At 42.9% G+C, this 26,794-nt stretch overlaps 1 protein-coding gene across 1 annotated transcript in view; it reads right to left on the minus strand.

Moving 5' to 3' along the window:
* Positions 1 to 26,794, minus strand: part of slc35f1 (solute carrier family 35 member F1) — a 118,603-nt gene that overhangs the window by 55,940 nt on the left and 35,869 nt on the right. Inside the window, exon 2 of the mRNA XM_046299329.1 lies at positions 11,600 to 11,775. Coding sequence (XP_046155285.1) covers positions 11,600 to 11,775 — 176 coding nt within the window. The remainder of the gene's footprint in view (positions 1 to 11,599; positions 11,776 to 26,794) is intronic.

Consider the following 26,794-nt stretch of genomic DNA (forward strand, 5'->3'; position numbering starts at 1 on the left):
GAGAGGAAAGAGAAGGAGGGAGAGGAACTGAGCCCCAATTCATTTCAGTCTGGAATAACAGAGTAGAGATGCTGCTGCTTACACTTACAGTAAGTGGTGTTCAGAGCCAAAGGCTAGGAGGAAATCTGTGGACTAGTGGATAGTGAATTCAAACCAGTGGGACGGTGTGGTGAAAGCACTTTAAGGTCAAAGTAAATATATGTGGTTGCACTTTAAAGGCCCAGTGTATTCAAAAACGGGATTTCCTGTGTTTTATATATTGGAATAATACTGTGAATTTGTGAAAATTATGATAATGCCCTTTTAGTATAAGAGTTGTTTGAAAAGACAGCCTGAAATGTCTACCTGTTTTGTTGGGATGGAGTTTTGGCCTGCCTGGTGACATCAGTTTCTCCCTACCCACTCAGACCACTCCCAGGCATTCCTAGCAAAAGTCTTGCTTGACAAATTAGTAAGACATTATTTTTGTTTGTCTTTTGCCATTTTAATTGAAAACGTTCAAAGTCAGGTACTTAATTGGATTGTTCCCGAGTGGCGCAGCAGTCTAATGCACTGCCTCTCAGTGCAAGAGGTGTCACTACAGTCCATGGTTTGAATCAAGGCTGTATCACATCTGGCCATGACTGGGAGTCGCATAGGGTGGTGCACAATTGGCCCAGTGTCGTCCGGGTTTGGCTGGAGTAGGCCATCATTGTAAATAAATATGTGTTCTTAACTGACTTGCCTAGTTATTATAAAGGTTAAATAAATCAAATAAATACAAAATAATTGTTAACCATAAATGATTTGATATTGAGATAAAAACAGCTTCATTGGACCTTTAAGCACTGTTGGGTAGGCTATATGTTTGTTGTCGATGTTTTAGTTTTCAGTGTAGCTCAGAATAAATGGGTGGTTTGATAAAAAAATATACTTACTGTACAAAACATTATGAACGTTTTCCATTACATACAGTGCCTTCGGAAAGTATTTAAACCCCATGAATTATTCCACATTTTGTTACGTTACGGCCTTATTCGAAAATGGACCTACAGCAATCTACACACAATACCCCAAAATGACAAAGCGAAAACAGGTTTTTAGAAATTTCTGCAAATGTATTAAAAACAAAAAACAGAAATATCTTATTTACATAAGTATTCAGACACTTTTGCTACGAGACTCGAAATTGAGCTCAGGTGCATCCTGTTTCCATTGTTGTTGAGTGGCCCAGCTAGAGCCCGGACTTGAACCCGATCGAACATCTCTGGAGAGACCTGAAAATAGCTGTGCAGCGACAGTCCCCATCCAACCAGGCAGAGCTTGAGAGGATCTGCAGAGAAGAGCTCCCCAAATACAAGTGTGCCAAGCTTGTAGCGTCATACCCAAGAAGACACAAGGCTGTAATCACTACCAAAAGTGCTTCAACAAAGTACTGGGTAAAGGGTCTGAATACTTATGTAAATGTGATATTTCTGGGGGTTTTTATCACAAATTTGCAAAAATGTCTCGATAAATCCACTTTTTTTAAGCCTTGACACAATTGAGACATGGTGAGACAATTGAGACATGGATTGTATATGTGTACCATTCAGAGGTTGAATGGACAAGACAAAAGATGTAAGTGCCTTTGAACGGGGTATGGTAGTAGGTGCCAGGCGCACCGGTTTGTGTTAAGAACTGCAACGCAGCTGGGTTTTCACACTCAGCAGTTTCCCGTGTGTATCAAGAATGGTCCACCATCCAAAGGACATCCAGCCAAATTGGATACAACTCAATATTAGGAAGGTGTTCTTTTTTGATCTTGTCTCATCGCTGCAACTCCCCAACGGGCTCGGGGGAGGTCGAAGGTCGAGTCATGTGTCCTTAACCCTCGCCCGCTTAACACAGAAGCCAGCTGTACCAATGTGTCGGGGGAAACACTGTTCAAATGACGACCGAAGCCAGCCTGCAGGCACCCAGTCCGCAATGTAGTAACCTTAGGCCCTCAGGAAGGTGTTCTTAATGTTTTGTACACTCAGTGTATAGTTGGTTATGAATTTGATCATAGCTGTTTATCTGTTACTGTTTCAACTTTAGCTACAAGTGAATGGGACAACAGAACTGTTGGGCTGTTGACTACAGAGTCGGGGCAGGCAGCTGCTCCTGTTGTAGTTCCTTCCAGTGAGGCACTCAATTATCACTATTCATTCTGTGCATGGTCATGCTTACCGCTGCTCTCAGCTACAGCTAGGCCCTGCCTTACACGACACAGAATGGGACCAATTTGGCCAGGAGCCTCTTGGACAAGAAGCCACACTGTCTAACAGAGAACAGCTTGCTTGGAAATAATGAGATTGCTCGTCTGTTAACAGCCTACATTCTAATTTGAGAGGATGACAGTTTTTGTTGAATCAAAAACATGGGTCATACTCTACTCTAACCCTGAACATAGCCAATCCTGACTCAGGTATACTTGGGATCAAGTATTACTATACTATACTGAACAAAAGTATAAACGCAACAATTAACAATTTCAACTATTCTACTGGGTTTCAGTTCATATAAGGAACTCAGTCAATTGAAATAAATGAATTGGGCCCTCATCTATTGATTTCCCATGACTGGGCAGGGGCGCAGCCATAGGTGGGCCTAGTAGGGAATAGGAGCCAGGCCCAGCCAATCAGAATGAGTTTTTCCTCACAAAAGGGCTTTATTACAGACAGAAATAATCTTCATTTTCATCAATTGTCCGGGTGGCTGGTCTCAGACAATCCCGCAGGTGAAGAAGCCTGATGTGGAGGTCCTGGGCTGGCATGGTTACATGTGGTCTGCGGTTGTGAGGCCGGTTGGACGTACTGCCAAATTCTATAAAACGACGTTGGAGGCGGCTTATGGTAGAGAAATCAACATCTCTGGCTTCAGCTCTGGTAGACATTCCTGCAGTCTGCATGCCAGTTGCACACTCCGTCAAAACTTGTATTGTGTGACAAAACAGTACATTTTAGAGTGGCCTTTTATTGCCCCAGCACAAGGTGCACCTGTGTAATGATCATGCTGTTTAATCAGCTCATGACACATGGGTCCAACACTTTACATATTGCGTTCATATTTTTATTTAGTATATAATACACATGTATGCGTACATGTATGCTGGTCACGCAAAGAGAAAACTCAGCCTCTGTCTATTTTCTTGATATCAACTTACATTGATAGAAGCCACAATCCATCTGCAATATTAAAGCTGATCTACGACCTAAAAAATATAATAATAATAATAATTCACATTTGGTTGAACAACAGCTACCATTCCTATACATCTTTTATGACAACTGTATTGTTCCAGTGCATTGCACCTGCTTTTTTCAAGACCAAATCACCAGAGACAGAGTAGATCCTTCAAAGGGCCAAGCTAGCATTCCACAGAATATTCAGCCTTCAGTGATTCTGGCTGTAACATACCTGCATGAACAGAATAGGAGTGATTGAAGCCAACACAGAGAGAAGGATGTGTTACATGTAGAGAATCAGAGAGGAATATATAAACTCAGCAAAAAAAGCAACTGTCCCATTTTCAGGACCCTGTCTTTCAAAGAAAATTTGTAAAAATCCGAATAACTTCACAAATCTTCATTGTAAAGGGTTTAAACACTGTTTCACCTTGCTTGTTCAATGAACCATAAACAATTAATGAACATGCACAATGGGAAACGGTCGTTAAGACACTAACAGCTTACAGATGGTAGGCAATTAAGGTCACAGTTATGAAAAATTAGGACACTAACGAGGCCTTCTACTGACTCTGAAAAACACCAAAAGAAGGATACCCAGGGTCCCTGCTCATCTGCGTGAACGTGCCTTAGGCATGCTGCAAGGAGGCATGAGGACTGCAGATGTGGCCAGGGAAATAATTTGCAATGTCCATACTGTGAGACTCCTAAGATAGCGCTACAGGGAGACAGGATGGACAGCTGATTGTCCTCGCAGTGGCAGACCACGTGTAACAACACCTGCACAGGATCAGTACATCCGAACATCACACCTGCGGGACAGGTACAGGATGGCAACAACAACTGCCCGAGTTACACCAGGAACGCACAATCCCTCCATCAGTGCTCAGACTGTCTGCAATAGGCTGAGAGAGGCTGGACTGAGGGCTTGTAGACCTGTTGTAAGGCAGGTCCTCACACAACATCACCGGCAACAACGTCGCCTATGGGCACAAACCCACCGTCACTGGACCAGACATGACTGGCAAAAAGTACTCTTCACTGACGAGTCGCGTTCATCGTCGAAGGAATGAGCGTTACACCGAGGTCTGTAGTCTGGAGCGGGATCGATTTGGAGGTAGAGGGTCCGTTATGGTCTGGGGTGGTGTGTCACAGCATCATCGGACTGAGCTTGTTGTCACTGCAGGCAATCTCAACGCTTTGTGTTACTGAGAAGACATCCTCCTCCCTCATGTGGTACCCTTCCTGCAGACTCATCCTGACATGACCCTCCAGCATGACAATGCCACCAGCCATACTGCTCGTTCTGTGCATGATTTCCTGCAAGACAGGAATGTCAGTGTTCTTCCATGGCCAGCGAAGAGCTGGTATCTCAATCCCATTGAGCACGTCTGGGACCTGTTGGATCGGAGTGTGAGGACTAGGGCCATTCCCCCCAGAAATGTCTGGGAACTTGCAGATGCCTTGGTGGAAGAGTGGGGTAACATCCCACAGCAAGACCTGGCAAATCTGGTTCAATCCATGAGGAGATGCTATGCAGTACTTAATGCAGCTGGTGGCCACACCAGATACTGATGGTTACTTTTGATTTTTACCCCCCCCCCCACCTTTGTTCAGGGACACATTATTCCATTTCTGTTAGTCACATGTCTGTGGAACTTGTTCCGTTTATGTCTCAGTTGTTGAATCTTGTTTTGTTCATATAAATATTCACACATGTTACATTTGCTGAAAATAAACGCAGTTGACAGTGAGAGGATGTTTTTGTTTTTTTGCTGAGTTTATGTGATGCTACTGCTAATTCAGCTCTACTATTAGATAGCATAGCTAAATTTGTCTCTCTCTGAGACGCTTACATGTTTGCTCTATTCTTGGACGTGTGAGTTGAAAATCCAAACAAGGAAGCCTAGGAGAGAAGGTGTATAGAAAGATAGTGTGTGAGTGAGCTGAGGTGAGGCCTGGCAAAGGTTTCACTACCTGCTTGTGGCAGGTTTTCCCGTGCAGCATCGATACTCATATCTCACCCTCCATGCACCTCTACCTCAACATCCATGTCAACATCCATGTCTGAATCAAAAACGTAAACAGAAAACCGAGGCTAATGATGACAACTTTAGCACTAAAGCTGATGCCTTTTACCATTCTGATGATACATCAAAGTAATGTTCATGGGATAAGAAGAAAACTTCCTACACAGCATGAAACTGCAACGAGGACAAAAAGGGCAGCGGGTCCCGACAGAGATCATTGTGGCGCGTCCTGAATTTTTCATGCTGCGGTTCGGAGCTGAACTTTGGGATTATAATATTTTGGTTCTCCCACAAATTATTTGGAAACGGTCATCTTTATGCTTTGTATGCGTGAGCCTGCCTATTGCATTATAGGTCAGAAAGTCCTTTGCATCCAGTGTTCTTTGCATTACTACTTTTAGATATTACAGCGGTGATAACTCACCAGCATTTTGACGGGAAAAACAACTTTCCTTAACTGGATCCTTTGTTGGTACCCCCCAATGCATTTACATTTATCCCAGAGACTGCCCCAAGACGCCGCCAGCGGAGAAGAGGTATTGAGAGTGGACTTTTAGTCCAAATCAGGAGGCGTGCATACCACCCACCATTTCCGAGTAAATTACTCGCTAATGTTTAATCCCTGGACAATAAAATAGACAAGCTCAGGGTGAGGACCTAACATACTCTGTTTCACAGAATCATGGCTCTCTCAGGATATACTGTCCCAGTCCATACAGCTAGCTGGCTTCTCAGTACATCCCGCAGACAGGAATAAATAAAGAAAGGTACATGTTTTATGATTAACTACTCATGATGTGATTGTGGTAATGTACAGGAACTCATGTCCTTTTGTTCACCCGACCTAGAATACCTCACAATCAAATGCAGACTGCATTACCTCCCGAGAGAACTCTCTTCGGTCATCGTCACAGCCGTGTATATTCCCCCTCAAGTCGATACCACAAACCTCTCTCAAGGAACTACACTTTCCCCGGACAAGCTAAACACCTTCTTCACCCACTTCAAGGGAAACAGTGCCGCTGACGCCGGGCCACTACCATTCCCATGGACTGTTCGTTCTCCGTGGCTGACGTGAGTAAGAAATTATATATGTTAACCAGACGCCATCCCTGGCTGCGTCCTCAGAGCATCTGCAAAACAGCTTCAATTTCTCCATATCCCAGTCTGTTGTCCCCACTTGCTTCAAGATGTCCACCATTTTTCCTGTTCACAAGAAAGCGCAGGTAACTGAACTAAATGACGATTGCCCCATAGCATTCACTTCTTTCATCATGAAGTGTTTTGAGGCTAGTTTAGGATAATACCAACTCCACCTTACCCAACACGCCAACACACTGCAATTTGCTTACCAACCCAATTAATCCACACATGATGCATTTGCAATCACACTGCACACTGTGTAAGAGGAATACCTATGTAAGAATTCTGTTTATCGACTACAACTCAGCCTTCAACATCATAGTACCTTCCAAGCTTGTCATTAAACTCAAGGACCTGGGTCTAGTCCCTGCCCTGTGCAACTGGGTCCTGAACTTCCTGACGGGCCGCCCCCAGCTGGTGAAGGTAGGCAACAACACCTCCACTACGCTGATCCTTAACACAAGGGCCCCACAAGGGTGCTTACTCATCCCCCTCCTGTACTTCCTGTTCACCCATGACTGCGTGGCCACACACGTCTCAAACTCAATCATGTTTGGATTTTCAACTACACTGTCACCAGCCGGCTACCACCCGGTTACTCATCCCTGCACCTTAGAAGCTGCTGCCCAAGGTACAGTTGAAGTCGGAAGTTTACATACACCTTAGCCAAATACATTTAAATTCAGTTTCACATTTCCTGACATTTAATCCTAGTAAAAAAGTTAGGATCATCACCAATTAGGATCACCACCAGTTAGGATCACCACTTTATTTTAAGAATGTGAATTGTCAGAATAATAGAGAGAATGATTTATTTCAACTTTTATTTCTCTCATCACATTCCCAGTGGGTCAGAAGTTTACATACACTCAATTAGTATTTGGTAGCATTGCCTTTAAATTGTTTAACTTGGGTCAAACTTTTTGGGTAGCCTTACACAAGCTTCCCACAATAAGTTGAGTGAATTTTGGCCCATTCCTCCTGACAGAGCTGGTGTAACTGAGCCAGGTTTATAGGCCTCCTTGCTTGCACACGTGTTTTCAGATCTGCCCATAAACGTTTTATATGAATGAGGTCAGGGCTTTGTGATGGCCACTCCAATACCTTGAATTTGTTGTCCTTAAGCCATTTTGCCACATCTTCGGAAGTATGCTTGAGGTCATTGTCCATTTGGAAGACCCATTTGCGACCAAGCTTTAACTTCCTGACTGATGTCTTGAGATGTTGCTTCAATATATCCACATAATTTTCCTACTTCATGATGCCGTCTATTTTGTGAAGTGCACCAGTCCCTCCTGCAGAAAAGCGCCCCCACAACATGATGCTGCCACCCCGTGCTTCACGGTTGGGATGGTGTTCTTCGGCTTGCAAGCGTCCCCCTTTTTCCTCCAAACATAAAGATGGTCATTATGGCCAAACGGTTTTATTTTTGTTTCATCAGACCAGAGGACATTTCTCCAAAAAGTATGATCTTTGTCCTCATGTGCAGTTGCAAACCGTAGTCTGGCTTTTTTTATGCCGGTTTTGTGACATCTTCCTTGCTGAGTGGCCTTTCATGTTATGTCGATATTGGACTCGTTTTACTGTGGATATAGATACTTTTGTACCTGTTTCCTCCAACATCTTCACAAGGTCCTTTGCTGTTATTCTGGGTTTGATTTGCACTTTTCGCACCAAAGTACGTTCATCTCTATGAGACAGAACGCGTCTCCTTCCTGAGCGGTATGACGGCTGCGTGGTCCCATGGTATCTATATTTGCGTACTATTGCTTGTACAGATGAACGTGGTACCTTCAGGTGTTTGGAAATTGCTCCCAAGGATGAACCAGACTTGTGGAGATCTACAGTTATTTTGATTTTCCCATGATGTCAAGCAAAAAGGCACTGAGTTTGAAGGTAGGTCTTGAAATACATCCACAGGTACACCGCCAATTGACTCAAATTATGTAAATTAACCTATCAGAAGCTTCTAAAGCCATGACATCATCTTCTGAAATTTTCCAAGCTGTTTAAAGGCACAGTCAACTTAGTGTATGTAAACTTCTGACCCACTGGAATTGTGATGCAGTGAGTTATAAGTTAAATAATCTGTCTGTAAACAATTGTTGGAAAAATTACTTGTGTCATGCACAAAGTAGATGTCCTAACCGACTTGCAAAACTATAGTTTGTTGACAAGAAATTTGTGGAGTGGTTGAAAAACTAGTTTTAATGACTCCAACCTAAGTGTATGTAAACTTCTGACTTCAACTGTATATGCAGTACCAGTCAAAAATTGGAATTGCTTTTCGGCGAAAGCATGAGAAGATATTATCTGATAGCATGCAACACCCCAAAAGACCCGCAGGGGACGTAAACAAAATAATTAGCATAGTCGGCGCTACACAAAACACAGAAATAAAATATAAAACTTCATTACCTTTGACAATCTTCTTTGTTGGCACTCCTAGATGTCCCATAAACATCACTATTGGGTCTTTTTTTCGATTAAATCGGTCCATATATAGCCTAGATATCGATCTATGAAGACTGTGTGATCAAGGAAAAAAACAGAGTTTTATAACGCAACGTCATTTTTTTAAATTAAAAAAGTCAACGATAAACTTTCACAAAACACTTCGAAATACTTTTGTAATGCAACTTTAGGTATTAGTAAACGTTAATAATCTATCAAATTGATCACGAGGCGATGTATATTCTATAGCTCTACGTCTTGAAATAATGTCCGGATAAATCTCAACCAAAATATCCGGTCGGAGACCGGAAGAAATGGTCTGTCTCTTCTTCGTTTGACCAAGAAACAAAGCCTAGGCAATTGACAAGACTGGTGACATCGTGTGGAAGCTGTAGGAATTGCAATCTCGGCTCCAGGTAATGTGGTTTCCATTCAACAATACATTCAAGTAGCGCATTGATATATTTTCCAATTTTCAGTGATCAGATTTTCCTGCGCTTTTCGATGAAACGCACGTTCTGTTATAGTCACAGCCGTGATTTAACCAGTTTTAGAAACGTCTGAGTGTTTTCTATCCACACATACTAATCATATGCATATACTATATTCCTGGCATGGGTAGCAGGGCGCTGAAATGTTGCGTGATTTTTAACAGAATGTTCGAAAAAGTAGGGGGTAGGATCAACAGGTTAAAGGAGTTCCTACATATGCTGAGTACTTGTTAACTATTTTTCCTTAACTCTGCGGGCCAACTCATCCCAAACCATCTCAATTGGTTGAGGTCGGGTGATTGTGGAGGCCAGGTCATCTCATGTAGCACTCCATAACTCTCCTTCTTGGTCAAATAGCCCTTACACAGCCTGTTGGGTGTGTTGGGTCATTATCCTGTTGAAAACAAATGATAGTCCCCCTAAGCTCAAACCAGTTTGTATGGCGTATCGCTGTAGAAGACTGTGGTTGCCATGCTGGTTAAGTGTGCCTTGAATTCTAAATAAATCACTGACAGTATCACCAGAAAAGCACCCCCTCACCTCCTCCTCCATGCTTCACGGTGGGAACCACACATGCAGAGATCATCCGTTCACCTAGGTGGTTGGAATCGAAAATCTAAAATTTGGACTCAGACCAATGGACAGATATCCACCAGTCTAATGTCCATCAGACCAATGAACAGATATCCACCATTCTAATGTCCATCAGTCCAATGGACAGATATCCACCAGTCTAATGTCCGTTGCTCGTGTTTCTTGGCCCAAGCAAGTCTTCTTGGTGTCCTTTAGTAGTGGGTTCTTTGCAAGATTTTGACCATGAAGGCCTGATTCACACAGTCTTCTCTGAACAGTTGATGTTGAGATATGTCTGTTACTTAAACTCAGTGAAGCAATTATTTGGGCTGCTATCTGAGGTGTAGTTAACTCTAATGAACTTAGAGGCCGTCATTGTAAATTCCCCCTACCCACTCAGAACACTCCTAGACATTCCTAGCAAAAGTATTGCTTGAGAAATGAGTACAAAGTTATTTTTGTTCGTTTTTGGAAATTTAAATCGAAAACATTCAAAGTAAGGTACTTCATTTGAGTGCTCCCGAGTGGCACAGCGGTCTAAGGCACTGCCTCTCAGTACAAGAGGTGTCACTACAGTCCCTGGTTCAAATCCAGGCTGTATCCCATCTGGCCATGACTGGGAGTCACATAGGGCAGTGCACAATTGGCCCAGTGTCATCTGGGTTTGGCCAGAGTAGGCCATCATTGTAAATAAAAATGTGTTCTTCTCTGACTTGCCTAGTTAAATAAAGGTTTGATTTTAATAAATACAAATTTAGAAAAAAGTGAGCTGCGGGATAGGGATGAATAAATCAGTCCCGTGCAGACCTTTACTTCAGTGCTACAATAGTTAATTCAACTTGAGTATGTTTAACTTCTCCATAGGAAGCCTCTTCCTCTATGCCATCTGTTGTCTAAAACCAAATCAGCTCACTGTTCTTCACCTGGAATCTACAATCTACAGTTGTTAGGATAAATATTGTGACAATGGCCACTCAGGCACAACATGCGATGCTGAGAGTAAGTTAGCACTGACACCCTCCGCAGATGTTCCACTCAGACGGCCTTTCAGTGTGCTCCACACACACACACACACACACACACACACACACACACACACACACACACACACACACACACACACACACACACACACACACACACACACACACACACACACACACACACACACACACACACACACACACACACACACACACACACACACACACACACACACACACACACCATACACTCTTACACAACACACACAGTGATAGTTTTTCACAAAGAAACCTACTGCTTGTTTTGAAATGTTCCCTGTGAGCACTCCAAGAGATCACCTAGAAGGTCAGTAGAGAACAAGAGCTCCTCTCTTCAAACATATCATTCAGAACAAAGATGTTTGTACACAGTCCGAGCTGTAAACTGTCTTTAGTTTATACAGGTCCTGTCCTGACCCATTCATCTCCAGCTCCAATGCCATAAAGCATAGCAAATGTATTACATTATGCAGTAGCTATTGAGGACAGGGCGTTTTTACCTTTCCCTTATTGTTGAGAAAGTGATGAGTACACAATATAATATTCATCTAGTAGGATTCAAACTGATCCTGTTATAGTCTCTATTTGCACTCAGGTGTGACCTGAGCAACCAACTGATGCCTGTTGTGTCCAGTTGCATGTGTGTGTGAGTGCGTGCGTGAGTGCGTGCGTGAGTGCATGTGTGTCCATTGTCATACCTTGCCTGACGGCGAGCGTGGTGGTGTAGACCAGGAACAGCAGGATGTAGTTGAGAAAGCTCTGGAACACGGGCGTGTTGGCGTGGTAATCATCAGCCAGGTACTTGCTGGTCAGCCCGATGCCACAGATGAGCAGAGACAGAACCTGGCCCAGAGCCAGTGTTACTAGAAGTTCCCTGGAGAGGAGAGACAGGGAAGAAGACATTGGTACGACACATTGGTATTACAGCACAGATACTAAACCATTGGCCGGAAAGGGCATTGGAATACAACTAGTGTACTACAGTACAGTACATTCACAGCACTGCATGGCCAGAGAACATAAGCTCACGTGGTCATGTAAAACTCCTGTCCCTAGCTACAACAGCAGATCAACAGGTGTCCCCATCACCCACAGACCCATCTCTGCATCCCACTGACTCGACCAGAGTTGTCACCTTCTAAACTCATTATACTCAAGTCTCTCTAGCAGTGTGAGGCACATCAAGGGCTTCCAGTCTGATTTATATTAGGACAGGATTTACAAACACCCTCCATCAGCCATTGTGACACATGGCCTTGTCTCCTCTCATTCATCATCAGCTGGTTATGGACACTAAGCTTCCTCACTGAGTTGACTGTACGGTGTTGTACAGAGGATGTGTCTCAAACGACACCACATTCTCCATAACGTGCACCTCTTCTGGCCAATGACATCCTCCTTTATTCCTATATGCTGCTTTACTTTTTGAAATAAATACCCTATTCCCTATGGAGCACTTTTTTGGGGGCCCAGGCCTGATCACACCCAACCTCTCAGACCACTTGTGGAATCTTTCTATTTGATAGTATTTGTAGTAAAATACAATCGTGGGAGCTGTCAGTTCTGCCTCAGCTGGAAGAAAGAGCTGTCAATCAAGTCTAACCCCCCCCCAGAGAGAGCACATACCAAATCAGCCCCATTCGCTGCTCCCTCTACACCTACACTGGCACCGTGACAGGGGAGAACACGCATTGGCACACATACGCTGGATGAGCCAAATGCAGAGCGACTCCAGCGCAATATCTTTAAATATCTGAATATTCAGTACAGAGCTGTAGTAAAGGACCAACAAACAGGCACACACTCGAGCAAGTCAAGAGATTATTATTTGTTCCATTTACGCTCAGTTCATCAAAAATCGAATTAGTAATGCCTGAGAAATAATAGCAAGTGTGTGTGTGTCCTTATAGAAGAAAAGGTCAAAGGCCAGTGTTTGAAACGAGATACACAATAATATGACACAAGCACAAACATGAAGAGGTAAACCAGACAGATGCATGGCGAGCTCGGGGAAACCAATTAGATCCAATATTAGCCCTGGAGCCTGGACTGATCTTTCAACTGGAGGGAATTAGTATGCAAAGCTTTCAGTGGCACAGACAAGTTATTAACAAACTGAGACAAAACAGTATAAAGGATAAGATAGCCACAACAGTGACCTGACCTGAGTCTTTCCTTTTAGGGAATATTCCAAGGTACTGCTTATGAGATACACTACAGGTGGGGTTGACACAGTATCGAAAGACTATACTTGCTTGTTGTGATATTATTTTCCTTAAAAATCAGCTTAAACTATCTGCAGCATAAAAAAGGACAAACTACAGTTGGTAATTCACTCCTTTTAGACTGGGAAAACCCCTGGCCTTGATGGCATTCCAATATAATTATATCAAACATTTGATTATTTATTGAAATATTCACTACTATCATGTTTTAATTATTCATATATACATGGTAAACAGTCTGACACACAAAAAGAAGGGCTGATTTCCCTCATACTGAAAATTCAATTTTGAGATCCAAAGATATTTGCAAAATGTATTGCTCATATAATTAAAAATATCTTACTGTATATTATTCATCACGATCAGAAAGGATTCTTAAAAGGAAGATATATTGAAGATAACATTAGACAATTACTATAAATCATTTAAAACTATTAGAATGCAGGGAAAGCAGGCATAATCTTTATATGAGATCTTGAGAAAGCCTAAGATAAAGTACGGCTAAAATGTATTTCTAAGTACCTGGATTATTTCGACCTTGGATAATCTTTTATGAGATGGATAAAAGTAATGTATAACACTCCTCCTATATGTAAATGATGAATAATGGTTATTTCTCTGAATTTTGAATTGTCAAGAGGTGTAAAACAAGGTTGCCCTCTATCACCATATGTGTTTGTTATGGCCATTGAATTATTAGCTACAGAAATCAAATCAAATAATACAATTAAGGGGTTAGAAATGAATGGGTTAGAAATAAAGGTATCAATGTAAACCGACGATTGAAGTTCTCAAGTCCACAATCTTCAACCATGAACGCTCTTATTGAAGACCTGGATCATTTCTCCAGTTTATCTGGATTAAAACTCAACTGTACTGAATAAAAATACAAACCAGAAATGTTCCATACACAGATAAAGCTTATTTCTCTAAAAATGTTTCTCAGAAATGTGTTGACATCCCTATTAGTGAGCATTTCTCCTTTGCCAAGAAAATCCATCCACCTGGTGTGGCATATCAAGAAGCTGATTAAACAGCGTGGTCATTACACAGGTGCACCTTGTGCACCTTGTGCTGGGGGCAATAAAAGGCCACTCTAAAATGTGCAGCTTTGTCACACAACAAAATGCCACATATGCCTCAAGTTTTGAGGTAGTGTGCAATTGGCATATCTATTCATGGCTCTACCGACTCCAGGAGAAGTTATGTGAGCAAAAAACATTTTGGGGGGAATTTTAGCAGCTGCTCTTATCCAGGACAACTTACAGCAGTGAGTACATACATTTTCATATTTTCTGTTAAGTACTTGGTCACCACTGGGGAATTGAAACCAAAACCCTGGCGTTGCAACATCCACGCTCTACCAACTGAGCTACACAGGACCACTGGAATGGAAAACCAGATAAAGTTATATTTATAAAATTAATTAAAAAGCATTAAACCTCTCTGAAAGCTTTTATTATACTGAAACTGTTATCTAAATCCAAACGGGTTTCCAGTAGGCTACTAAGAGAGGCACATCCAATGTTTAAAAGGGGGCTCTATGATGTCATACAGATGAAAACTATCCATTTCCAGTGGATTGACAATGGAACCTTGTTTAAAGTATCTTGATTTTTAAATTAAGCTATACATAGTTGGCTACGATTCAAATTTCATCCTCCAGAAGAGACAGAACATACACTACATTACCAAAAGTATGTGAACACCTGCTCATCGAACATCTCATTCCAAAATCATGGGCACTAATTTGAATTTGGTCCCCCCTTTGTTGCTATAAAAGCCTCCACTCTTTTGGGAAGGCTTTCCACTAGATGTTGGAACATTACTGTGGGGACTTGCTTCCATTCAGCCACGAGAGCATTAGTGAGGTTGGTGTCAGTGTTGGGCGATTAAGCCTGGCTCGCAGTCTACGTTCCAATTCATCCCAAAGGTGTTCAATGGGGTTGAGGTCAGGGTTCTTTACAGGCTAGTTCCTCCACACCGATCTCAACAAACCACTTCTGTATGGAGGACCTCACTTTGGACATTGTCATGCTGAAACAGGAAAGAGCCTTCCCCAAACTGTTGCCACAAAGTTGGAAGCACAAAATCGTCTAGATTGTCATTGTATGCTGTAGCATTAAGATTTCCCCTTCACTGGAACTAAGGGGCCTAGCCCGAACCATGAAAAACAGCCCAAGACCATTATTCCTCCTCCACCAAACGTTACAGTTGGCACTATGCATTGGGGCAGGTAGCATTCTCCTGGCATTGGCCAAACCCAGATTTAACGTTGATCTGCCAGATTGGGAAATGCTATATGGAGATGTATGCTCAATACAAATGTATAACCAACTCATCGCAGCTACCTAATGTATTGTTTCAATTTAAAAAAAAGAAAATGACTATACTACTCTGCTAATGACACAACATGTATCTTAAATATGTTCTATAGCCCTAAGAAATAATGCATATTTTGACCAAAAACCCTAAACATCAATTACTTCATGCTCATATCTCTGTGATGAAATACAAAGCATCACAACACTCAGTCTCACCGCTCCCTTATCTTGTTTACTATCAATTGATGTTTAATTAGTTTTTCAACTCTTCACGGTTTCCCGCGATGGCGGCATTGATGGGTAATTCTGCGATAACAACATTATCTGATGGAGCAGAGATATCTAACTGCACTAAGCCTCTCTCTCCCCCTCCATCTCTGCAGCTAGCCTATTGTAGAGAGTTTATTTTCCCATTTTCTCCCAGACACGTTTAATTACAGCCGTAGACTGTGAGCATCTCTGTGTGGAGCCCAGAGTAATGAGTAGAATCACACCACCCATATTACATTATACACCAATAAATTGCAACAAACAAATCACCTCCTCCGGCATACAAATCCCCTCTCTTACACACTCTAATTTTAATCTTCTCCTGCACAATTACTACAGTGTACAGAGTAGAGTTACAGTCAATCTAAAGTAAACATTGATGCCCCAAACTCTTCTTCAAGACCTAGATTCTACTAGGAGGAGCAGACATATTGATGAATCTGGGAGGGTGATGTAATGTTTGTTAGCTTGCATTTTTTTCAGCTGAGTCATAATGTGTACATAAACTGCTGTGTTAAACATACTGCACCGCTAGGCCATTAGCAGCTGCTGATGAGGGGATTTCAAGTCATTAAACTAATATTTGCTTAAATCTGCAAATACACAGGTAGGCCTACACGGGACTGAGAGTTACACTCTGAACAAATAGAGCAGTACAAACTATAGAGTATGATGGTACACACACAGTTACTGGCAGAAGTCAAACATAATTCATATCTAAAGCTTAGCTATGATATGGCCAGAAAATGGCATATTCCATACATGCATATTTATGCATGGTTTCATAGCGCCAAATGCACAGAGGTAGACATTTGCATTTAGATGGAAACCAATTTGCTTTCCTCTAAGGCAATCAGAGTCAGGATTGAATATGGATGTATTTTTATTTTTGTCCAATTACTTATTGCTCCAAGTAGTATTACCTTAGTCGAGACCTAAATGAATTAGGTTTAAATCACTCAGTTTTCTCCCTCATAGAAAAGAGGCACCAATGTACCAAGTCCATATCCATCTCAACATATTCTCTAGGAGTCCCATGTTCCCCTTTACATTCCTCTCTACAAACATAGTCCCTACTCCTGACAGAAGCAAAATCATCCCTGAGAAACAACCACGAGCATCACAAGTCCTTGAACAGCAAAACAAACATTGATTTAAACTCTACGCACAAAGATTACTTTTAACACTTTACACTGAACATTTTGCAAAAACACATTTATTGGAAGAACGGTGGAGATGCAAAGTTTGGTAACAGAATTTTAGTAAAATCCCCCAAAATTATGTGACCACGTTTTCCACAAACTCTTAAATATCTATTCCGAATTAAGATTCAAAGATGTCTGCAGAAAGAATGGGATGTAAGGTATGACACATAAATCTCATTTGGTTATTGAAATACAGAAAGTGAAGTGGATTTACACCCGTTAACAGAACTGCGGTAACGGAATTTCATCATAGAAATGCATAATTATGGATATCAATGTCATTCTCTTCATGGTGATGTATCCTAAATAGGTACACACATGTACCTATTCTAATCTACATTATAAACTGGGTGGTTTGAGCCCTGAATGCTGATTGGCTGACAGCCGTGTATATCACGAGTGTGACAAAACATGTATTTTTTTACTGCTTTAATTACATTGGTAACCAGTTTGTAATAACAATAAGGCACCTTCTTATGCCTCCACGTTGCATCGTGCATAAGAACAGCCCTTAGCTGTGGTATATTGGCCATATACCACACCCCCTTGGGCCTTATTGCTTAAGTATAGACCAGGACTGTTACTTTTCTTTACTGTAGAGGTCTTCACGGGTCCAAAAAGTCGGACCGTTCCGAAATGGATCCTTGTCTTTCCCACCCGACCAGATGACCCACTCCCACAGCATGATGCTGCCACCACCATGCTTCACCATAGGGATGGTATTGGCCAGGTGATGACCTGTGCCTGGTTTCCTCCAGACGTGAAGCTTGGCATTCAGATCAAAGAGTTCAATCTTAGTTTCATCAGACCTGAGAATATTGTTTCTCATGATCTGAGAGTCCTTCAGGTGCCTTTTGGCAAACTCCAAGTAGGCTGTCATGTATCTTTCAATGAGGAGTGGTTTCGTCTGGCCACTCTACCATAAAAGGCCTGATTGGTGAAGTGGTGCATAGATGGGTGTCCTTCTGGAAGGCTCTCCCATCTTCACAGAGGAACTCTGGAGTTATGTCAGAGTGACCATCGGGTCCCTTGGTCGTCTCCCCGACCAAGGCCCTTCTCCCCCGATTACTCAGTTTGGCCATGCAGCCAGCTCTAGGAAGAGTCTTGGTGGTTCCAAACTTCTTCCATTTAAGAATGATGGAGGCCACTGTGTTCTTGGGTACCTTCAATGATGCAGAAATGTTTTGGTACTCTTCCCCAGATCTGTGCCTCAACACAATCCTGTCTCAGTGCTCTACGGACAATTCCTTCGACCTCATGGCTTTGTTTTTGCTTTGATTTGCACTGTCAACTGTGGGACCTTATATAGACAGGTGTGTTCCTTTCCAAATCATGTCCAGTCAATTGAATTTACCACAGGTGGACTCCAATCAAGTTGTAGAAACATCTCAAGGATGATCAATGGAAACAAGATGCACCTGAGCTAAATTCCGAGTCTCATAGGGTCTGAATACTTACTTATGTAAATAAGATATTTCTGTTAATTTTTTTATGAATTTGCAAACATTTCTAGAAACCTGTTTTCACTTTGTCATTATGGGTTATTATGTGTAGATTAATGAGGGGGGAAAACGAATTGCATCCATTTTAGAACAAGTAACAAAATGTGGAAAACGTGAAGGGGACCTGAATACTTTCCAAATGTAGGTGTACAAAAGGAGGCATTTTGGTACATTTCCTATCAGAATATTTTTTATAAAGATAAGCATTATATTGTTAGATTAAAGGATTAACTATGGTAGGCCTAAAATATTGTTCCTCACCTCAAGTTCAGCTGTCTTCATAGGCCTGCATAGCTAAGACTAATAATAGTAAAACCACATCAAACCTTCAAAAATGTTTCATACATTTATTGGGGTAATTCCAAAAGTAGGTACAAGTCAAGTCATTGTTTATAAGGAAAATACACACAGGTTATTATACTGAGGCATGAAATACAATGTTACATCTCGCCCTATAGGCCTACCGGTAATTCTATTATATTGCGGCAAACACAACATGAACTTAATTTTGCCAAAGGATATAGCTCAGCAGACTGAAACAAAACACTTGTTGCATAGCCTATTTCATTTTTTTATTTTTACTTTATTTAACTAGGCAAGTCAGTTAAGAACATATTCTTATCTACAATGACGGCCAACCCCGGCCAAACCAAGATGATGCAGGGCCTCCCGATCACAGCTGGTTGTGATACAGCCCAGGATTGAACCTGGGTCTGTAGTGACACCTTCAGCATTGTGACACAGTGCCTTAGACCGCTGCGCCACATAAGCCATTTTAAGAACTGGTTGAAACCTTCAAAAGTTTTGAACAGGCTAGGCCAATATTGCTAAAATGACCAACAAAAGCGAGTGCCTACTGTAGGCATACCCAACAAATAACAGCAATAAGCTAATGCTATTTATTTTACAATAGGTTAAAAATAGTCCTAACCTCAACAAGGGTGAGTATTGGTAAAGTGGGACACTTTCTGAAAATATGCTTTCCAGAATACCGTCAACAATCATCTCATTGTCTTAACCCCCAACATGATTGTCAAGCCTGCTCCCGCTCTCCCTCTCTGGCGCTCGAGAGTGCCAGGGTGCCCTTCATTACGCACACCTGTCACCATCATTACAAGCAGCTGCGCAATATTGGACTCACCTGGACTCCATTACTTCGTTGATTACCCCCTCTATATCTGTCTGCTCCTCCATTTGTTCCATGTGTCAGCACTGATGTCGTCATTTTTTTGCCTGTCCAGACGCTGTTCCTGTTCTGTTTCATGTCTGTGTTTCATTAAATGTTCACTCCCTGTACCTGCTTGTCGTCTCCAGCGTCAATGACACCATTCTAAATAGCTTAAGAACTTTACTAAGAAAAAAGAAACAAAACAAACACAGGATGGATGACTCTTCTTCAAACACAAATTGTCCTGAGACTAATTTTTTTCAGTCGATAGTGGCAAAAATGGGACACAATTCTTTATTGTAAAGAAGGACAATGAGAGAGAATGAGTCATTTCAAAATTTGTTGGATAAACTTTATTTATACAAATGAAATGGATTAAAACATTCTTTAGGTATTTTTGTGGAACATAAATAATTGTCATGTATTATTATTATTGTTTATTATCATCATCATAATTAATTAGAATTATGATGTAGCCTATATTTAATTGTATAGCCTATAAATACAATTAACTATATCTAGGCCTATCAGCTCAACATAAAAAGACAGTTTGAACTGAATTTAGCCAACAAATGTATCAACAAAATGAAACAAAACACTTTTTGTATGGCAAGAAAAAGAATGCGAAACCTTTGGAATTACCTGGACTTAATTACCTGGCATAAATTGGTCAAACAATTTTATCTGATCTTCATCTGAGTCACAACAATAAACAAACACTGTCTGCTTAAACTTGATTGAAAACACTGTGTAAACATTGACAGTGCAGGGTGGGAAAAGTATGTGAACCCTTGGTTTTAATAACTGGTTGACCCTACATTGGCAGAAATAACCTCAACCAAAAGTTTTCTGTAATTGCAGATCAGACCTGCACAATGGTCAGGAGGAATTTTGGACCATTGTCTTTACCAAACTGTTTTAGTTCAGCAATATTCTTAGGATGTCTGGTGTGAACCTCTCTCTTGAGGTCATGCCACAGCATCTCAATCGGGTTGACGTCAGAACTCCAGAAGGTATATTTTCTTCTGTTGAAGCCAATCTGTTGTTGATTTGCTTCTGTGTTTTGAGTTATTGTCCTGCTGCATCACCCAACTTCTGTTGAGCTTCAATTGGCGGACAGATAGATTAACATTCTCCTGCAAAATGTCTTGATAAACTTGGGAATTCATTTTTCTGTCGATGATAGCAAGCTGTCCAGGCCCTGAGGCAGTAAAGCAGTCCCAAACCATGACGCTCCTTCCACCATACTTTACAGTTGGAATGAGGTTTTGATGTTGGTGTGCTGTTCCTTTTTTTCTTCACACATAGTGTTGTGTGTTCCTTCCAAACAACTCAACTGTATTTTCCTCTGTCCACAGAATATTTTTCCAGTAGCGCTGTGGAACATCCAGGTGCTCTTTTACGAACTTCAGACGTGCGGCAATGTGTTTTTTTGGACAGCAATGGGTTCTTCCATGGTGTCCTCCCATGAACAGCATTCTTGTTTAGTGTGCTACGTATCGTAGAATCGTCAACAGAGATGTTAGCATGTTGCAGAGATTTCTCTAAGTCTGTAGCTAACACTTCAGGACTCTTCTTAACCTCATTGAGCATTCCGCGCTATGCTCTTGCAGTTATCTATGCAGGACGGCCACTCCTAGGGGACAGTAGCAACAGTGCTGAACTTTCTCCATTTACAGACAATTTGTTTTACTGTGGACTGATGAACATCAAGGCTTTTAGAGATACTTTTGTAACCGTTTCCAGCTTTATGCAAGGCAACAATTCTTAACCTTAGGTCTTCTGAGATCTCTTTTGTTCGAGGCATGGTTCACATCAGGCAATGCTTCTTGTGAATAGCAAACTCACATTCTGTAAATGTTTTTTTTTATAGGAAGGGCATCTCTAACCAACATATCCAATCTAGTCTCATTGATTGGACTCCAGGTTAGCTGACTCCTGACTCCAATTAGCTTTTGGAGAAGTCATTAGCCTAGGGGTTCACATACTTTTTCCAACCTACACTGTGAATGTTTAAATGATGTATTCAATATAGACAAGAAAACTACAATAATGTGTGTGTTATTAGTTTAAGCACACCGTGTTTGTCCCATGACAAATTTATGCAGAAATTCCAATTTATGCAGGTAATTCCAAAGGGTTCACATTCTTCTTCTTGACACTGTATATAAAGAACTGGTTTAGATTCTTAAATAGGCCTACAATAATAATAATAATAACAATATACAGTAATAATAATGATAAAACAAATTATAATAAATATGATACAAATATAAATATGCACCAACATTCTTCTCATCTTTGTACTGTAAAACGTGTCCCTGAGGACATTCCCCTTGTAGGCTTCTTTTCACTATACTCATTCTCCTCTAACTTGAATTTGACTTCAATGAAAAAGGCCTCCATCTTCGCAATCAACAGAAGCCTTGTTCGGTTGAGGCTCCTTTCACTCGCTGCTCTTTCTCGCCTCAACAGCAGGCACACGTGATGTGAGCAGCCGGAACCAGTTTCAGCTGGACATAAGCTATACGTTTTATTGAATTGCAAATTGGCTGACACATATAACGAGCTCAGTTCTCATAGCCTTTCACACATTAAATGAATAGAGGGTGGGTCCAAATCGGGTCCAGTCAATAAATTGATTTTAATAGCACATACCCGAGACTCGTGGTAATTATATCAGAACTCGTAGGTCGGATTTTGTCATTTTGGGTCTGTTGGACCCGTGAAGACCACTACTGTTCTGTACTCTACTGTACTGTGCTGTCTAAACTTGTGGAACATAGACGTCTAAGATTGGTTCAGATTTGGACCGATCCGGACCGGCCCAAATCTGAACCAATCACAGTGGACGTAACAGGACCAAAAAACGACTCCTGTGGACGTTGAAGTGAAGGCCAGGGCAAACTGACCAAATTTCAAATACTTTTCAACATCCATGGCTGTCCGGTGTTGGTCGGTACTCAGTGAGTGAGGATGCTGGTTACACTAAATGGAAAGAGAGGGGGCTCATGGGTAGGTGTCAGTAAGAGCTGGGAGAGGTGGCATTAACTGGAGAGTGAAGCGAGAGAGAGGGAGGGGTTGTCCTGACTTTCCCCACTATTACTTTGACCACCAGATGACAGTAAGAGAACCAAAACAGTAATTAGCTGAACATAACAATATGCCAGTGGAAGGGAGGACAGTAGCAGGTGACCCTATGAGCTGAACATAACAATATGCCAGTGGAAGGGTGGACAGTAGCAGGTGACCCTATGAGCTGAACATAACAGTATGCCAGTGGAAGGGAGGACAGTAGCAGGTGACCCTATGAGCTGAACATAACAGTATGCCAGTGGAAGGGAGGACAGTAGCAGGTGACCCTATGAGCTGAACATAACAATATGCCAGTGGAAGGGACAGTAGCAGGTGACCCTATGAGCTGAACATAACAATATGCCAGTGGAAGGGTGGACAGTAGCAGGTGACCCTATGAGCTGAACATAACAATATGCCAGTGGAAGGGACAGTAGCAGGTGACCCTATGAGCTGAACATAACAATATGCCAGTGGAAGGGTGGACAGTAGCAGGTGACCCTATGAGCTGAACATAGCAATATGCCAGTGGAAGGGTGGACAGTAGCAGGTGACCCTATGAGCTGAACATAACAATATGCCAGTGGAAGGGAGGACAGTAGCAGGTGACCCTATGAACTGAACATAACAATATGCCAGTGGAAGGGACAGTAGCAGGTGACCCTATGAGCTGAACATAACAATATGCCAGTGGAAGGGTGGACAGTAGCAGGTGACCCTATGAGCTGAACATAACAATATGCCAGTGGAAGGGTGGACAGTAGCAGGTGACCCTATGAGCTGAACATAACAATATGCCAGTGGAAGGGTGGACAGTAGCAGGTGACCCTATGAGCTGAACATAACAATATGCCAGTGGAAGGGAGGACAGTAGCAGGTGACCCTATGAGCTGAACATAACTGTCATGTTTTGTCTTATATCATCTTGTCATTTTGCTTTTCCCTCTTCGTTTTCCCCCTGCTGGTCTTTTTAGGTTCGTTCTCCTCTTTTTCTCTCTCCCTTCCTCTCTCTCTTCTCTCTATCGTTCCGTTCCTGCTCCCAGCTGTTCCTATTCCCCTAATCAATCATTTAGTCTTCCCACACCTGTTCCTTATCTTTTCCCCTGATTAGAGTCCCTATTTCTTCCCTTGTTTTCCGTTCCTGTCCTGTCGGATCCTTGTCTATTGTTCACCGTGCTGTGTCTGTGTATCGCCCTGTCGTGTCGTGTTTCCCTCAGATGCTGCGTGGAGAGCAGGTGTCTGAGTCTGCTAGGTTCAAGTGCCTTCCCGAGGCAACCTGCAGTTCTTGATCGAGTCTCCAGTCTGTTCTCGTCATTACGAGTGGAATTATGTCTTATGTTTGTAGAATTACTTTACTGGATTAAAGACTCTGTTTTCGCCAAGTCGCTTTTGGGTCCTCATTCACCTGCATGACAGAAGGATCCGACCAAGAATGGACCCAGCGACTATGGATTCTCTCTACTCTACTCTCGAGTTCCAGGGAGCGATGCTCGGCAGACACGAGCAGGAATTGTCTGCTGCTCGGCATGCGGTTGAGACCCTGGCCGCTCAGGTCTCCGACCTCTCAGGACAGTATCAGAGTCTTCGTCTCGTGTCACCAGCTACTTCCGGTTCTTCCGAGCCCCCGGAACCTAGGGTTAATAACCCACCATGTTATTCTGGGCAGCCCACTGAGTGCCGCTCCTTTCTCACCCAGTGTGATATAGTGTTCTCTCTCCAACCCAACACATACTCAAGAGAGAGAGCTCGGATTGCCTACGTCATATCACTCCTTACTGGTCGGGCTCGGCAGTGGGGCACAGCTATCTGGGAGGCAAGCGCTGAGTGTACTAACAATTATCTGAACTTTAAAGAGGAGATGATAAGGTTTTTGATCGCTCAGTTTTTGGGAAAGAAGCTTCCTGGTCCCTGTCTTCCCTATGTCAAGGTAATCGATCCATAACGGATTACTCTATAGAGTTTCGCACTCTTGCTGCCTCCAGTAACTGGAACGAGCAGGCGTTGCTCGCTCGTTTTCTGGAGGGACTCCACGCTAAGGTTAAGGATGAGATTCTCTCTCGGGAGGTTCCATCCAGCGTGGATTCTTTGATTGAACTCGCTATTCGCATTGAACGACGGGTAGATCTTCGTCACCGAGCTCATAGAAGAGAGCTCGCGTTAACTGTGTCTCCCTCTCTCCGACACTACTGTCTTTCCCCACTGACTCAGGTGTTGAGCCCATGCAGCTGGGGGTATTCGCATCTCGACTAAGGAGAGGGAACGGAGAATCACCAACCGCCTCTGTCTCTATTGCGGTTCCGCTGGTCATTTTGTCATTTCATGTCCAGTTAAAGGCCAGAGCTCATCAGTAAGCGGAGGGCGACTGATAAGCGCTACTAGACGGTCCTCTCCGTCAAGTACATGTACTACCTTACCGGTCCATCTACGCTGGACCGGATCGGCAGCTTCCTGCAGTGCATTAATAGACTCTGGGGCAGAGGGCTGTTTTATGGACGAAGCCTGGGCGCGGGAACATGACGTTCCTCTCAGACAGTTAGGGGAGCCCACGGTCATGTTTGCCTTGGATGGTAGTCCTCTCCCCAGTATATTATATGAAACACTACATTTAACCCTCACTGTATCTGGTAACCATAGTGAGACCATTTCTTTTTTGATTTTTTGTTCACCTTTTACACCTGTTGTTTTGGGTCATCCCTGGCTAGTGTGTCATAATCCTTCTTTTGATTGGTCTAGTAATTCTATCCTTTCCTGGAACGTTTCTTGTCATGTGAAGTGTTTAATGTCTGCTATTTCTCCTGTTTGTTCTGTCCCCTCTTCTCAGGAGGAACCTGGTGATTTGACAGGAGTGCCGGAGGAGTATCATGGTCTGCGCACGGTCTTCAGTCGGTCCAGAACCAACTCCCTTCCTCCTCACCGGTCGTATGATTGTTGTCCTGTTCTCTTCAAGAAGCGTTTTGCATCCGCTCCTATCCTTGTTGCACCTGACGTCACTAAACCGTTTATTGTTGAGGTTGACGCGTCGGGGTGGGCGTGGGAGCCATTCTGTCCCAGCGCTCCGATACTGACGATGGGGTCCACCCTTGTGCGTATTTTCTCATCGCCTGTCACCGTCGGAACGTAACTATGATGTGGCTAACCGCGAACTGCTCGCCATCCGTTTAGCCCTAGGCAAATGGCGACAGTGGTTGGAGGGCGACCGTTCCTTTGTCGTTTGGACTGACCAAAAGAACCTTGAGTACATCCGTTCTGCCAAACGACTGAATGCGCGTCATGCTCGTTGGGCGTTGTTTTTCGCTCGTTTCGAATTCGTTATTTCTTATTGCCCGGGTACTAAGAACACCAAGCCTCATGCTTTATCCCGTCTCTTTAGTTCTTCTGTGGCTTCTACCGATCCCGAGGGGATCCTTCCTGTTGGGCGTGTTGTCGGGTTGACTGTCTGGGGAATTGAGAGACAGGTTAAGCAAGCACTCACGCACACTGCGTCGCCGCGCGCTTGCCCTAGTAACCTTCTTTTCGTTCCTGTTTCTACTCGTCTGGCTGTTCTTCAGTGGGCTTACTCTGCCAAGTTAGCTGGCCATCCCGGCATTCGGGGTACGCTTGCTTCTATTCGCCAGCGGTTTTGGTGGCCTACTCAGGAGCGTGACACGCGCCGTTTCGTGGCTGCGTGTTCAGACTGCGCGCAGAAGAAGTCTGGTAATTTTTTTTCTGCTTCTGCTCCTGGTCTTGCTGGGTCTCAGTCTGTTCCCTGCCATCGCATCTCTCCTGTTCTTGTTCCTGCCCTTGCTGTGTCTCAGTCTGTCCCTAGTTGTTACTCTCCTGGCCTGTTTGGTCCTGTTTACTCTAAAGTTTTCAGTTCTCTACCCGTGTCTCATTTTTTTTTAGAGTAGTACCCTAGTTTCCCTTTTTATCGTTTTTCGTTACGGTCCTGAGGAGAGGAGTTGGGTTCTTTCTCGGGACGTGCTGGACCGTTTGATCTATGATTTCCTCCGTTGCCGCCAGTGTTCCTCCTCGAGAGCGCCAGGAGGCGCTCGGTGAGTGGGGGTACTGTCATGTTTTGTCTTATATCATCTTGTCATTTTGCTTTTCCCTCTTCGTTTTCCCCTGCTGGTCTTTTTAGGTTCGTT

The sequence above is a fragment of the Oncorhynchus gorbuscha genome, linkage group LG14 (genome assembly GCF_021184085.1).
Source record: "Oncorhynchus gorbuscha isolate QuinsamMale2020 ecotype Even-year linkage group LG14, OgorEven_v1.0, whole genome shotgun sequence".
In the NCBI taxonomy this organism is placed as follows: Eukaryota; Metazoa; Chordata; class Actinopteri; order Salmoniformes; family Salmonidae; genus Oncorhynchus; species Oncorhynchus gorbuscha.